Source organism: Suillus discolor, assembly GCF_016758755.1.
Source record: "Suillus discolor strain FC423 chromosome Unknown F5147scaffold_12, whole genome shotgun sequence".
In the NCBI taxonomy this organism is placed as follows: Eukaryota; Fungi; Basidiomycota; class Agaricomycetes; order Boletales; family Suillaceae; genus Suillus; species Suillus discolor.
Window position 1 is genome coordinate 463818 of NW_024541259.1, and position 16321 is coordinate 480138.

At 45.5% G+C, this 16321-nt stretch overlaps 4 protein-coding genes across 4 annotated transcripts; 3 read left to right on the forward strand and 1 right to left on the reverse strand.

The window, feature by feature from the left end:
• Nucleotides 1-1936: 1936 nt before the first annotated feature.
• On the forward strand, nucleotides 1937-3427 carry F5147DRAFT_681594 (UbiA prenyltransferase family; the record flags this gene model as incomplete). The annotated part of the gene is given in 9 exon segments (XM_041436388.1): nucleotides 1937-2021; nucleotides 2078-2230; nucleotides 2283-2400; nucleotides 2452-2540; nucleotides 2592-2688; nucleotides 2744-2780; nucleotides 2840-3082; nucleotides 3140-3357; nucleotides 3369-3427. 8 exon segments carry the CDS (start codon nucleotides 1937-1939, stop codon nucleotides 3218-3220), a joined length of 903 nt encoding a protein of 300 aa, XP_041295930.1. The 3' UTR covers nucleotides 3221-3357; nucleotides 3369-3427.
• Nucleotides 3428-10530: 7103 nt separating this feature from the next.
• F5147DRAFT_770761 (uncharacterized protein) lies at nucleotides 10531-11328 on the reverse strand (the record flags this gene model as incomplete). The annotated part of the gene is made up of 3 exons (XM_041441173.1): nucleotides 10531-10974; nucleotides 11027-11122; nucleotides 11179-11328. The coding sequence occupies 3 exons, from the start codon at nucleotides 11326-11328 to the stop codon at nucleotides 10531-10533; spliced, it is 690 nt and encodes a 229-aa protein (XP_041295931.1).
• Nucleotides 11329-11859: 531 nt separating this feature from the next.
• F5147DRAFT_541687 (uncharacterized protein) lies at nucleotides 11860-12976 on the forward strand (the record flags this gene model as incomplete). Its single annotated transcript, XM_041430245.1, has 5 exons — nucleotides 11860-12079; nucleotides 12175-12215; nucleotides 12265-12498; nucleotides 12557-12838; nucleotides 12884-12976. Coding segments are annotated over 5 exons (870 nt in total), but the record flags the coding sequence as incomplete, so codon positions are not given.
• A 78-nt stretch (nucleotides 12977-13054) lies between these two features.
• Nucleotides 13055-14298, forward strand: F5147DRAFT_744219 (uncharacterized protein; the record flags this gene model as incomplete). The annotated part of the gene is given in 5 exon segments (XM_041439662.1): nucleotides 13055-13182; nucleotides 13313-13529; nucleotides 13585-13888; nucleotides 13936-14249; nucleotides 14269-14298. 5 exon segments carry the CDS (start codon nucleotides 13055-13057, stop codon nucleotides 14296-14298), a joined length of 993 nt encoding a protein of 330 aa, XP_041295933.1.
• Between the last annotated feature and the right edge of the window lie 2023 nt (nucleotides 14299-16321).

The window sequence follows — 16321 nt, forward strand, 5'->3', positions numbered from 1 at the left end:
GGGGTACGTGCAAATTTAAAGAGCTTCCAAGGAATCTCACGCTTTCGTCTACGTGGGATCACGTTGCTCATCACGTTGGTCGAACACGATCTTGTCCCGTTCTGTTCTCATCGTTCCCGTACTTAAGTCATCATAGGTCATAGATGACCTTACAGCATGACACATTATTGTCCTGCCTTGTCACGTATGTACTGATCAGACATTCTAGTGGAGCGCTTGCCACTTAATATTGTCAGTTAAGCTTCCGATTTGGTTTTGAATACACGCTGCCATGTGAACTCCTAGCAAGGCCTATTTTCTATGTGTTGGAAAAAAAATCCACTTGCGGCTTGCCTCCGCGCGAAATCAGAAACGCCACTCCCGGAATCCAGTACGTGAAACCATCATCGCATACATACGACCATTCCTAATCCACCAGGCAGGCCGTATCATCTGCTCGTACATATATATATACTAAATCTGCATCAAACAACCAATTGCATGTCCCTACCGATCTGGCCGCGGTCGTATGCCCTTCGTAAGCCAAAATTGCATGTTTCACTTGTCCCGAAAATCTTATCTTGATCTCTTAGGATTGATGACATTTACATAAGGTACGGTTTGATTTCCAAGAGGTAACCATAAATGGTCCAATCGCTGAAATGGGCCAATTTTTGTTTATTGTCTGGGGCTATGAACTCTGTGGGTAGCGCTCCCTGTTGTTTGTCACACGTGCGCGCGTAGTCCTGGTAATGTTTAGCGCCTTAGACTTCGTTTTAGTACTGACTTCTCCATGTACAAGAGGCGCTCGTACTAGAATTTCCGTTCCCATGGGATTGAAATACACTGCAAGTGTTCCAGAGTCCGTGTTTCGAATTCACCGTCGCACATCTCTTGATCTTGGCTACCGTATATTACCACCCTTCGAGGCCTCGGTTTGAGCGGTGCCGGTGATCCGCGGTGGATTTGCATAGACAGGTTGTGTGTGCATTGACACAAGCTCGGCAACCCGGGGACATGGCCTATCGACGTGATTTGATATACACGACAACTTATCGTTCTGGCAGGTACTTGTCTTAGATATCCCATACCGAACAGTGTCGACTGTCTGACCAATAGCTGAACGTCAAACCCTAGATCAAAATCGCCATGATCCTAATATTTTGTAGCAAAAAGGACATATATTCCTCCTGCTTTTTTTGCATCGAAAATCCCACGCAAGCTTCATCTGTCCCTTCCGAACAAAGTCGAATTCTTATCCAGCAGAGAGACATGTGCAGTTCGGCATGCTAACCTAACCGTTCTCGAAACTTTACAGATACTTGAGTTCTCTTACAAGCAGGGCCGCCTGAATTTTACGTCCCATCTTGTTAACCAGAAGAAGATTATGCTATGTCAGGCTCGAGGAACTTGTTCACTCTGCTCAATTGAATTATGCTGTATCTGGTTACTAATCTATCTACCTGCATGTGACTTCGCGAAGCTTAAGCGCCCTTCGAATAACACATGACCAAATAACTAGGTTTGATATCAACGTTGACATCTCGACATCGAAGTTACTGGTGTGCTGCTAAGCACGGAGCCATCGACTCGGAATCAGATTTCCTGGGACGGTAGTTGCCGTATCTGACTAGTGAAAGGGTCTGAACATAATGAATCAAGTTTTGATTGCTTTCAACAAGTTGAACTAGCTAACGTTCTCGCTCGGCTCAGGATCGACAGGAAAATAAAAACCTCTACTAAAACAGTATGGGTCCGAGTCAAAAGAAGTCCAGCGAATTATCGCGAGTTCTACTTCGATTCCGTTCACGGCACGCAAGTATCAACTTTTACTAATCTATATTTCTGAAAACAGCTGTAAGCCGTTCCATTGCTCACGTAGGCGTATAAAATGAGTACGGCTGGTTGATGTTGTCCTCCATTCCAGTTTCCCCCCCTTACCACACACTCGTTACAAATGCCCTCCAAGGCAAGATCATTGCTCGAGCTCACTAGGCTTCACTGGTTTCCAGTGGGGTGTGACTTCATGTTCTGGCCCTTTGGTGAGTCAAAAGATGCATGGGGGACACTGCTCGTCGGCTGATTTTATTGTACCTAGCGTGGGGCTCGCTGGCGGCATCATACCATGTAGCATTACCTATGAAAGAAGTTGTCACGAACACTTTGTTCTATGCGCTGTTAGGCACGCTGGTACATAGTGCAGGCTGCGTCATAAATGACATGCTTGATCGCGAGTTTGATCGCAAAGTTGGTATGTCGATTCCATTCTGATCGTCACTAATCGCCTGACAACGTTCAATCAGAACGTTCAAAAAACCGACCTATCGCGTCGGGAGCTGTCACTATGCTAGAGGCCTCGGTTCTTCTGACCGTGCTCGTTGCTGCCATCTTTTACATGTTCTCAACTGCTGGCCCTACAGCGTGAGTACATTACCCAGAAAGTATCAAGACTTCTCTCACAAGCTAGTTTAGTTTGTTGCTCGGTCTTGTTGGACTCCCAGCTTGTGGCGGGACGTATCCGCTAATGAAGCGCTGGATGTATTGGCCGTCTTTGTACCTTGGTATGGCTTTCTTGCAATTAAAATTCGTGCACCGTCTTATTTAATTCCCAGGTTTTGCTGCTAGCTGGGCCGTCCCATTCACGTGGGTGGCAATCACGGGTGAGTTTGATTGGGGAATGATACTGAATGTCGGAGTCGCGTCGTGCTGGTAAGTGTGCCAGAAAGGTGTTTGTTTCTCCGAGGTGCTGACGGTGCCTCCCTAGCTGGACGTGTCTTTACGACACTATCTACGCGTGTCAGGTGACTAGCCTAAAATTTGGTTCTACACTGAAACGTCGGTGTTAATTACGTTATATCAGGACAAGAAGGACGACGAAAAGGCTGGAGTCAAGTCCATGGCAGTCCGTCTGGGCGATGGCATCCGTCCTGCATTGAGCGTATTTGATGTGACGTTCTTCGCATGTCTTCTATGGGCTGGGTATTTGAATGGCCAGCACCTACCGTTCTACGTGATGAGTGTCATTGCGCCCTTCCTCCTCTGTCTGTGGCACATATGGTCATTTGATCACAATGATCCCCGAGACAGCTGGAAGAAATTTACGGTACGTTGAAGTGATATAACTACGAGCTGATTCTGATATCCTATCATTGTACTACAGGCAGGTCGCCACGGCGCAGCGTTGGTGTGCGCAGGATTGGTCGTGGACCATTACTGTAATCTTGTGTCCCTGGCCATTTGAGCATGTACTTTCATCTCAGGCTGGATTAGAGGTGATGCCTTCAACCATCCTGTTACTGTACTTATCACAGCCTTGCAATTGCCTGTTTTTATCCTGGAGTATCGCTTTTGTTGTCTAACCTACAAACTAATAGACGAGTGACGCAGACATCGACGTACTTACTACAGTCTTTCGCTTTCATTTTTTTTATCCTGGAGTACTGTTTATATTTTTTGATACACAAACTAATAGACGAATGATGATGCAGACATCGCAAATAAGTGTGATAATCACATACAGAAGGCGGCCTTCATCAGCAAACTACTAATTTGGCGACACGCTAATAACAAGCGCACACAGATCCGCACAAGGTCCTACAAGGTCCACCTGCGGCCAACGAGAGTTCGAACATTCGCTGTTCGAGTATACCAAGGAGTCTGAATGTCATTGTCTCGTACGATATTACTAGGACTCACTGCTGCCGCGCCCACTACCGCATCCGTGCCGCAACACGCCCAACACGTCCTCTAAATTCGGCCTCTCAAAGTTATGTCCGAGAGGCGCATAGTTGATGAGTTCGACGAGTATTACTGCTAGGTCAATTATCTTGTGATTAGAGTAGTTGTCGGAAATATGTTTCGGGTGTGGTGCGGCAAGTTGCGGCAGTGACGCGGCAAAATACCAGAATGTCAGGGATTTGGCCAGTCTGGGACAAAGTACGGGAGAAAGTACACGGCCAATCGTCAAATTCGCACGTTGAATATTTGACGAAAAATAGTTTAAATGTATATGACACAGCCAGAACCTCGTACATAAATGGTACATTTACAACAAAGAATAAATTTATTTGACGATGATCCAAAGTCAAGTCACCATAAAAGATCTAGTTCAGGATATTTACCCGGCATGGAAACAAGCTAACTTCGTGTGCTGATTCAGTGTCTTTCCGAGCCTCGGAGTAAAGCATCGGCAAGACAACGACACCAACAAATGCATGGCAAAGAGAGCAAGATATAGGATTTATATATGAAAGGTGTATGTCATGTATGCGGTAAGTGTAGAATCTATAACGGCAGCCTTGCTTGTACAGCATATAGGATGCAAGATATAGATTTTACATATGACAGGTATAGGGTAGACAACATGACAAGTATAGGGCGCTATAGACATCATGTAGGCAGTATAGTCTAATTTCACGCTTTGCATTGCAAACCACGAGAGAAGTTGATCATGAAGTAGCTTGTCATTGAACATACAGACTGATTTAAAGACAAGACTAGTGATGTTCTGGCCCAGCTTGGCCCAAAAGCCGCAGCTTTGGCCTGGCTTCAGACGGCTCTGGCCTGCAAAAAATCCAAGCCGGGCCAAAGTCGCAAATGATGGCTGGCTTTGGCCCGGCTCTGGCCTGAGCCACGGCTTGAGTATAGGGAATTTGCTATTCTGACAAAGTGAGCATGAGCAGGTCGTTGTGAAAACAGGATTCAACCACATGACTCACCTGCTGATGAATTGCGGCAGTCAAGAGCGGCGGTGGAATGTCAGCGGCTTCTTTGTGACATGTGCCATCCAAGGCTTTGATTGCGAGTTGAACATGCTGACGTGCGAGTTGTAAAGATTAGCGATGTAGATGACTCAGCATGGCTGCAATGCTTATGACTGGCGGGACAGAGTGTTGAGAATAACAAGCCGAGCTCACCCTTAGTCGATAAGCTGAAGGTAGCGGAACTTCGGAGTGTCTGAGATCGTCGGAGAGTAAAGAGAATATATAGGACTTAGGAGATATCCAGAAATTAATTCGTTCTATTCTCTCCTATTGGCGTCTATCTATCAGCCTCTGAATCTAAAACTATAACATCAACTATAAGTCTTATAGCCTGTGAAACGATAGGTTACGAGCCCTGCCGTACGCAAATAAAAACATTATCAAAACACTACAGAATCTAATCGAAACAAACCCCTGATATGCTGGACCAAACTACTGGTTCCTCTCTATCGTCGTTGTACCGTATCAAACACTTGAATGATGAGAACTGGTTGGGCTGGAAGCGTCGCGTCAAAGCCATCCTCTTCGAAAAAGGAATCGAAGGATATGTCGAGGGTACTGTCCCTAAGCCTGCGCGAGGTCTGTTGCCTGCGTCGGCACAAAAGGAAGCTGATATAACAAAATGGGAAATCAATGACCGCAAGGCACAGACTGTGATAGAGCTGTCGGTTGCCGACGGCCAAATGATTCATCTGTCTGGAGCTAAAACGGCAAAAGAAATGTGGGATCAGCTAAAGCTCGTGAAAGAGTCGCGAGGCAAACAAGCGGTTACCACATGGAGGCGCAAGTTCTATAGAACTTTTGCCGACGATGACGAAGATATCCCAACACATGTCAAGCACATGAGGGAGATCCAGGAGACCCTGCATATGATGGGAAGTTTAGTAGCAGAAGATGACTTCTGCACAGTACTTATCTCATCTTTGCCCGAGTCTTGGGACACCTTCACGACGACATATCAAAACAGGATAGGTGACGCGACAGCGATTACTTCGCATGAGTTAATCTCCTTAATAATGGAGGAGAATGCGCGAAGGAAGGAAAAGCTCAATGGTAAAGGAAAAGGAAAAGAGAGTGCGCTCACTATGAAGGAAAAGAATCCGAAAAAGAAGAGAGAAAGGAAGGAAATGAAGAGATGCGGAGTATGCAAGAAGTCCGGTCACCTTGAAAAGGACTGCTGGTTCAAGGACAAGCAGACCAAATGCTCCAACTGCCATAAGAGCGGGCACACTATTGAAACGTGCTGGAGCAAGGGTGGCGGACAGGTGGGCGCAGGACCGTCAAAGCCTCCTTTTAAGCGCGCAAGGAAAGACAACGCGAATGTCGTCGAAGACATCGTTGAAGACATTGTCGAAGACACGCAATATTACGAGGAGGAGGATGTCGCTTTTGTTGGCGACGATATGGAAGAGGTCATCGATGAACAAAACGATGGACTTCAAACCGAGGCAAATTATAGCCAAGGTAAAGCAGCGAAGTTGATCACGTGCGATTGGCTTGCTGACTCAGGCACCACATCACACATCATGAAGATTAAATCCGCATTAACAGATTATGTTCCATTAAAATCCCATAAGGTTACAGGTATTAGTAACCAGTCTATTAAGGCTGAAGGGCGAGGAACGGTTGAACTCGTGAGCAGTGTAGGTAAACAAAAAATAAGGTGCAAATTAAAAAATGTATTGTATGTACCGACTGCAACAAATAACCTTGTGTCTATGACCTGTCTAGACAGAGAGGGAGGACATGCAATTATGGGAAATGGCGGGATAACTCTAAAAGCACGAGGAGGACACATAATAGCCAAAGGAGAGCTACAAAACGGGTTATATTTATTAAAAAATACCCGAGCGCAACTAAATAAAACAATAAAAAGTTATAACACTCGTGAAAATATACCCGCAGATTGGCTCACCTGGCACAAAAGATATGGCCATGTAGCCTATAGCGGCCTCAGACGCCTATATAGAGAAGGATTAGTAGAAGGAATGGAAGTATTAGACGATAACTCACCTATGCCACAGTGCGAAGCTTGTATCCAAGCAAAGCATGCGAGAAGTTCATTCCCGCATGCAAAAGACGAACGTTCCAAATCACTCGGTGAATTAACACATAGTGATGTCTGGGGACCAGCGCGGGTACAATCTGTTGGTGGATCAAGATATTATATATCCTTCACCGACAACTGCTCCCGAAGGTGCAGCGTCGAATTTATGAAGAATAAAAATGAAGCGTCCACCAAAGTAAAACAGTATGCAATGTACCTAAAGAAGCGTTGGACAGACCAACCGAAAAGGTTCCGAGTTGACAATGGAACGGAATATATCAATAATGATCTAATAACATGGTGTAAAAATGAGGGGATAGAACTTCAGACGACAGCGCCTTACTCACCAGAGCAAAATGGCATGTCTGAAAGACAAAACAGAACGTTAGCGGAGCTCGCACGAGCAATGCTAATAGCAAAGGACTTACCGGAGTCTTTATGGGCGGAAGCGGTATCACATGCCGCATATATAAGAAATCACGCGCCTACGCGAGTGCTACAAGGCATGACACCAGAACAACTATGGAATGGTAAAAAACCGAATATAACTCACCTACAGGAGTTTGGTGCGCCAGTATATGTGCTCCAAGAGGGCACAAATCAATCGAAAATGAGCCCAAGATCTGTAAAACAAATCTTTGTTGGATTTGCGGATGGGCCAAGAGCAATTAAATATTATAATACACGGATGCACCAAATCCGCGTATCAAGGAACTATAAGTTCCTAAATAACATCGCGCAAGTACATGGTGTGCAGCGCGAGGGGGAGTTAGAAGGGAAAGATGCGCAGACATCACAAAATAGCGCTATATTACCTAAAGATGCCATAGAGGATCCTAAAGATCAAAATAAGCGTGAAGATCTGCAGGGAGAAGACAAAAACAACTCAACTCTAAAGAGGAAACGTCCCCTGACAGATTCAGATGAAATAGAACCACCTAGAAGAACAAAGAGACAGACGGTGAGACAGGATTATCGCCAATTAAATGACACAGAACCAGAATGGGCGTACCTTGCACATGAAAGACATGAGCTTGACGAAGAGCTCTATGAAGAGGAAGTAGTTCTAGCCAGCCTACATGGCAAACGGCAGCTTCGAACCACATGAGCCAAAGTCACTAAAGGACGTGCAAGTGTCAGATGAGTGGCCAAAGTGGGAAGAAGCGGTACGAACTGAACTCGCTCAATTAGAACAAATGGGTACATGGGAATTGGTTGACCCCCCAAAAGATCGCACCTTAGTAGGAAATAAATGGGTCCTAGTAAAGAAAACAAACAAAGAAGGGGAAATAATCAAATACAAGGCACGGTTGGTAGCCAAAGGGTACTCACAGATACCGGGCATGGATTTCACAGATACTTTTTCACCAGTCGTGCGTCTAGAAACGATACGTTCAGTAATGTCCACAGCCGCATCCCTCGATTGGGAAGTACAGCAGATGGACGTAAAAGGAGCATACCTAAACGGCGTACTCAAAGAAGAAGTATACATGAAACAGCCTGAAGGCTATGATGACAGAACTGGCCGAGTATGCCGATTAAAGAAGACCCTTTATGGCCTTAAACAATCGGGTAGAGAATGGAACCTTGAACTAAATGGACGCCTAACAAAAATCGGATTCAGACGACTAAAGTCGGATCCATGCACTTGCATCAGAGAATCCAAAAAAGGGACGGAAATAATAACCGTCTGGGTTGACGACCTGTTGCTATTCGCAGACCATTTGAGTCTGATGGATCAATTAAAAGAGCAACTAAAGAGTATACTCGATATTACTGACCTTGGAGAACCGAAAAAGATTGTTGGGATCGAAATAATGCGAGATAGACTGAACAGGTCGATTAAACTCTCGCAAACAAAATATATTGAATCGATCCTGCAAAAACAAGGTCTAGAGTCGAGTAATTCAGTAGGTATGCCATTAGATCCAAAAATTATGCTCGAAAAAGAAGCAACAGACCAGGAAGGCAACCGGAGTAATACTTATGCGTCACTGATCGGATCGCTGATGTATTTGGCCGTAGCGACGCGTCCAGATATCGCATACGCTATTCAAAGACTTAGCTCGTTTACTGCAAACCCAGGATTAGCGCATTGGGTAGCAGCAAAACGTGTATTAAGATACTTAGCTGGAATGCGAGAACTTGGAATCAAGTACCAAGGGACCAGAAAACCTGATAAAGGGCAAATTCAAGTCGTCAGATGGTTGGATGCAGATTATGCGAACGATCCTAGAGACCAACTATCGATATCAGGATATGTATTCAAACTGGGAGGAGGAGCAATTACCTGGAGTTCCAAAAAGCAAAACGCAGTATCCCTCTCATCGACAGAAGCGGAATACACTGCGATGGCACATGCAACATGTGAGGCCGTATGGCTTCGGAACCTCTTTGAGGAATTAAACATACCTCAGGATGCTCCAACCGTTCTCCATGGCGATAACATGTCCACATTGGCAATTGCTAGAGACCCACAATATCATTCAAGGTCCAAGCACTTTGATGTAAAAGATCATTATATCAGGCAGAAAATACAAGATGGAGTAATCCACGAACAGTATTGCTGCACCGATGATATGGTGGCAGATGTTCTGACAAAGTCGTTACATAAGCTGAAGCACTGCAAATTTGTCAGCGACTTAGGCATGACTTCAGGCTTGAGGGGGAGTGTTGAGAATAACAAGCCGAGCTCACCCTTAGTTGATAAGCCGAAGGTAGCGGAACTTTGGAGTGTCTGAGATCGTCGGAGAGTAAAGAGAATATATAGGACTTAGGAGATATCCAGAAATTAATTCGTTCTATTCTCTCCTATTGGCGTCTATCTATCAGCCTCTGAATCTAAAACTATACATGTCAACTATAAGTCTTATAGCCTGTGAAACGATACAGAGAAATGTATGAACCACAGCATTGTCTCCCAATGGGAAGAAGGCGGTCAGCGGGAGTGATGATGGTGGAGTCAGGTTGTGGGATATCGACACGGGCAAGCTCCACCACACCATTCCCAACACCGCAAACACCATGCGCAAACGCCCAGTGCACGTCAGCAACTGCTGACGTGGCTCAGACGAATGCGGATGACGAATGAGAGCAGGACTCAGGAGGGAAGAAGGCGAGGAGGAGAATGAGGGAGAGGAGATGGATGAGATGAGCAGGAAGGAAGACATCGAGTAATGTGCTCGAGTTCGAGTAGCATAGGGAGATATATTCAAGATTTTGACGAGCTTTTGATGCCTGAACATTGAACAAAGAGCTGCAATAGAATGTTAAGTCAAGATCAGGTGAACACATCACATGTTGGACGAATATCGAAGCCAGAGAATGTCGCGCGGGATGTCCGTGGAGTGGACCTGCAACTCAGTAAATAGTAAATAATGATTAGCGTGACATATATTAGACAGACATTGTTGTGTCATCAAAGTCGAGTCTTGAAGCGACCATTGTGCTCGACATCAGGAACCAATTTGTGCTCATTCTATTTTTACATAAACATTTCCAAAATACTCTCAAAGCCATGGCCTGAGCTGCCGGCTCCTGGCTTTTCAGAATCATGGGCCAGGCCAAAGCCCTGGTCAGGCCATGACTTTGGCCTGGCCTATATGGACCCAGCCTGGCCTGGCCCACGGCTTGAGGCCAGGCTGTGCACATCACTAGACAAGACATAGAAATGCAGACATGATACAATATGGCGCCCTACATATCATGCTAAATGTCCCAGACTGTTCAATGGAGGAAAAATCATGAAGTAGAAACCAAAGGATGGGGATAAAAAAGCGTGATGTGCCTCGAAAATTCAGTCCGAATGTAGTCCAGGGTATCAGTGTGTGTAGAGACAGTGGCTAGCTCGCTGTTGTCGTCGTCGATGACTGTACTGAAAATGCCGCCGCTTCCCACCCACTCCTTGATAAATTGGCCCTTGAGGGAAATGCTAGAATCCCAGAAGGACCATTTCCTGCCTGGGAAGTCGGGATAGGTAGCAATGAATGCATACCAGAACACTTCCCAGCCCCAAGCCCATTCAGGTGTACTCGGATCCACAGATTTCACGAGCCATGATTGGATGTTGTCCAATAGTTCCGCCCAGTGGTCAGAATCCGTGTGGTCGAATGTTGGCAGAAGTGGAAGGAAAGGAAATGACACGTCGTTATCAGTTACAGAGTAAGATTGACTGAAAGTCGCAGACTACAGATACACACTGTCAGTCTTGTTGCAAGAGTTTGGTGCAGATACATACATTATTTGAGGGATGAGGCTGCTGAGATGCTATCTCAATTACCGGTACCGTGAATGATTTGTATTCGTCTTTCAAAGACACAGACATTTCAATAGGCTATAGAACATCTGTCAGTAAAGGTAGCCATTATTCAAGAAAATCAGATCACATACAATATTCGAATGAGCGAGGTGACAAGGTACTGCACCTGAAAACCATACCAAGAGTGACAACGGCTGTAGAATGACATCTTTTGATTCAGCGAGTCGCATATCTGGATAGAAGATTGAGCTTGAAAATTGATGAGGTTGAAGAATTGACATGATGCCTCCAGGCCTCAGCACTGTTGATGGGACTTAAGCGCTCTCAAGCTGACCGTTTGGACTTTGCCAAAATTCGCCCAAGAAATCACGTGATCCAAAACAGTCACCTTCAGAATCGCAAGTCTATTATTATCGCACTCCAATCACTCGACAAAAGGTTCCATGTCTGCCGCACTGTGGTCTGTTGACGGTATAAGTAAGTTTTGTGCTCAACGTGAATAGCGTTTACTGATGTTTAATGCAGTCTTGCAGTTTTGCGGAGCATCTCAGGTTGTTTGCAACGTGTGTCCGAAGCGTGATAATACTCTGCGCACCATGCATTCCAAGCATGTACTGAAGCATGTTGCCACTGGCCTACATCAGCATCATGCCAGGGCCTGGACATCAATGGGCTTGAAGGCTCTTTCCCAGCAGCAACAATGAAGGCAGCGGTGCCATCATGAAGCAGAACATTTACCTTCACCTGCTGACGGTGACTCAGATTTTACTTCTAGCGCCATGGACGTCGACAATGCTGTCCATATCCTGGATACACATGGACCAGACCACAAAGTAGTACCAGTCGCTGATCTCTGGGATGCAATCTCAAGCAGTCCTTTCTACCAAGTCAACGAGACATGTGATTTGTACGAGGAGTTGCAGTCTGCCCTTGCTTTGGGGGAGCAATTATTTTCCATGCTGCTCGCCCCAGCGAGTGAAGAGATCGGCTTTGATGATGAGATGGAATCAGACTTTGGGATTGAACTTTTAGGTGAGACACTGTTTCATTCCGTGCAGGAGGCTTATTTACATCATTAGATGATTGTACATTGACCGCCTCGCATGATACAAATCTGAACTGTCCAGTTTCGCCTGACAATCCAAATTATCCCTGGCCATCAAAAGCTGTATGTTTCAACATCTTTGTGCATTTTCACTGCTAACCTATCATTTAAGCACTATATTACCGCATTACTATTTAGTTCTCCAAGGCTGCCATTCTCTGAGGCGCAGAAAAAGGCGGTTCTATCTTGGGCAAAGGAACTTGGTGCCCATGATGTTCCCTCGCTATACGCATTGAATCGGCTCCAGGAATCTGTTCAAACGCTTGTCGGCAATCCAACGGAAAAGATAACTGCACGTTCGGGCAATATATTTTATCTCAATGATGTTGGAAAAGCCATCGCCAAGGTACGCAGTTACAACATGATCTCATCTCTCAACACTGACATTGAATGTTCTCATTTAGGACTATGCAAACCCCCTCACACATTTTGTGATGCAGGATTACCCTGAAGATGGCGGCAAGGGAATGTCGCAGGTGTTCAATGGAGAGAAAATGCTGTTTGAACTCCCTTCGCCCCCTGCAGCAAAAGTTGATGGAGAGATTTACTTCGTGAATGAGCTCTTGCAGGATGCGTCGGGAGACTACTTTATACCTGAGCGCTTCTTTTTTGCATTGTACTCGTCGACGAATGATGGTGCGGACAAGCAGCTACATGCACTTGGCCGCGCTGTACAACAAACAGAGGTGAGTCCGTTCTTTGCATACTTTCACTTTTACTGATAGACTTAGGATGGGTTTATTGTCAGTGACGAGCAGGAGATGATTCCAACATCTAACTTTCAAAGGTCTTTCAGGGAAATATCTGCCAATGACAACGAACTCGCTTGTGGGCTGATGGAGTCATCACACAAGTATGCGAAACTCATGCCGAATCCTTTGCGCATGAAATCCCAAGGACATATGGTGTATTTGGTCCCTCTCATAATCTTCATGGACAACGTATCCGGCAATATATCCAAGCAATGGAACAAGCACCATGCAGTGTACATGTTGAACGTGAATCTACCTCGCGAAATGCTCGAGAAAGAGTTTTGCATTTGATTCGTCACATCGTCTCCTCACGCAGCCCCAATGGAGATGATGAGCACCATGCAAGAATCAATTAGGTACGTGATACTTATAATGTGCTATAGCGAAACATGATGCTGGTGATCATAGGAAAGCTGCGGAATCTGGAGTCTTCACTTGGGACTGCAAGCACAAAGAAGAAGTTATGCTGGAGCTATATGGTCTGTTTCTCAGTGGCGACAATCCCATGCAGGCCGAGGAATGTAGCCATGCAGGGCTGCATTGCAACTACTTCTGCAGGACGTGTGAAGTTGGCAGAACAAAAGAGTACAAAGAGTCAGATGAGGGCTACAAGAGTATCTTCGTGGTATGTAGCATATTCTTGTCCTGCTTGTCACCATGTTGACTGACTGTCCGAGTAGCCAGGAAAACTTCGCACTCCTGCAGGAATGGCAGAAGAGATTCGCGCACAGTTTTCTTCTGTGCTTGCTTCGGGTGCGACAGAAAAGATTAAGAAATCTGTCGCTTCATCAGGCATGAAGGACACAATAACTGGTTACATTCTCGAGACAGTCGTTGAGCTGGGGAAGAAATTTTGCAAACAGGGTACTGGCATTCAGGCAAAGCCAGAGGCTGAAGTCAAGGCTATCCTAGAGAAGCAACTTGAAGGCCTCCTGCGAGGGAGCGCTCTTGATGATGCCATCAATCTGTTACTGGGTGTGGAAGGTAACATTTATGTCCTTGTTTTCAGCTTTACATTGACCTTTCGTCAGGATTCAATGTTCATCAGGACACGCCAACAGAAATTCTACATATGGTTCTACTGGGAGTCGTCAAGTACTTTTGGGGTCAATCTGTTTATCTTCTCGAGAAGGCAAAGCTTTTGGACATTTTTCAAATGCGTCTCGACTCTATCGAGAAGGCCGGGCTCAATGCTCCATGTCTCAACACTGAGTATATCTGTCATTATAAGGGTGGGCTCATAGGGAAACACTTCAAAAGTTTGGCGCAAGTCATGCCCTTTCTCATTCAAGACTTACTGCCGAGAACGGTACTTGATGGCTGGATGTGTATTGGTGAGCTCATTGTGTATGTTTGGCACACAGATAGATGATATAGAGATATACTTGGTATGATCGCGCTCTGACACTGCCGCACCAATGCTGATTGAATCATAGACGAAGCTTTCCCAGACAATTGAGGATTTCCTCAATGTCACAGCAAAATGCGCACCAAGCATTCTCATCTTGAAGCCGAAATTCCACTTTTTGGTCCATCTTCCCGCATACATTCGACACTGTGGACCAGCCATTCTCTTTTCCACTGAATGATACGAGTTGTTCAATCATGTGTTCCGGCTGGCATGTATACATAGCAATCGACAAGGTCCAAGCCAGGATACATGCAAAGTATTTGCGAGGCAAGATATCATCAAACATATCGCGACTGGCGGTTACTGGTTTGATAGTGTTAGGAAAAAGTGGATTCGGGCAGGTGACACAGTTTTGAACTACCTTGACAAGCATCCAGAGCAAGCACAGCTTTTAGGAATTCATATACGAGAACCTCCTGTGACAGGTAATGTGTTCATTGAATACTGAGCATCGTGGATTGTAACGTCTATTACTCAAGGAACCGGTCAACTCAAGAAAGTAACTATCAACGATGGATGGCCTGCGGCAGCAAAACCTGTGATGTGGACAGCAACGCGCTGTGCCACGCTCGAGCTCTCACAACCTGTCTGTAATGCTCAATACCGCGAAGGCGTCTCGTTGATTCTTGGCAATGGTGAGAAAGCATCCTTAGAAGGCCATATCATTTTCAATGACCCTTCAACATCCCACACAGCCATTGGGCGCATTCACGAGATCCTGATTTCGAACTCTAACAAAGCCGTGAACCATGTCACCATTCAGAAATTTGCTTTTGGACCTGTTTTGCATCCTTCGCTTCACCTCCCCACTCTCAAGCTCACAGAACATGAGGTTGTTATTAGCCCACAAGTAAGTTTGAACACGATCCTTCAATCGAGCTTATTGACATGCTCACATGGTGAATCTAGGAAATTGTTTGTATAGTAAACATCCAGCATAACTGTGTCAAATCACAGTGCACAGACACCAGTCAATGTCGCCTTCATCAAGAGTGAACCGAGACCACACGTACGAAGTCCGTCATTCAGCACAAATCCTTGCTGTTCTACTTGCTCAATGCTTACTCGATTCACAACTATGCCCAAATTCGATCTGTCATTCCTCCGTCACTTCGTGAGACATCATTGAGGGTCGATAATGCAGCAGAGGTTCATTTAGCGGCAGCTCGTCAAATCCGGGAGAAGAAAGCAGCCAAGAAATCAGGCAAAACACCAGATACTGAGCTTTCGAGCACATTGTGTGATGTCATAGCTGATGTTCCTGCAGTATTTGACCGTCCAGCAGCAAAACAAACCAAGAAGACGCAGAAAGCAAAAGAGAAGGCACCTCCACTGCAGCTGGGTCCACGACAACCCACAATCACACAGGCAGCCGCGTCTTTGAGTTCTCATCTCCCAGCACCCATGCCTTCTCATCTCCCATCACTACATGTTTGCATGCTTATCTTTAAAGTTCTTCCTCCAGCGTTCTTCAACAGGTTTGCATGCTTGTCTTTGAAATTTTTCCTCCAGCATTCTTCGATAGGTTTGCATGTTTATCTTTGAAGTTCTTCCTCCAGCGTTCTTCAACAGGTTCGTGTGTTTGTCTTTAAAATTCTTCCTACTTTGTCACACCTTACATTACAATATATCAATACCAGTATCTTCCAGTCTGCCCAGAGGACAGAGGCCTGAATTTTCATAGACACTCCAACATCATCCAAATAAACTTAAATTTTCATTTTCTGGATGTCAACTTTCGGAGTGTTACGGATTCTATTTATAATATCAAACTTCAAGCAAGGGCAGCCGCTGTGGCCTTTGGCATTTGCGACAATGTTCCAACGTGGTTATCATCTGCACATACCTTCTGGCGGCAACCAACGCTCAAGATCACCTTCATGAGCAGAGCAATTGCCGAGGCCACAGTTGAACCCAGGAACTTCGGGGGCAAGATCCATAGGAAGGAGTACTACACCTGACCCTGGCAGTGGAAGCTCATCCAACTATCTGTCTGCTGGAGGGCA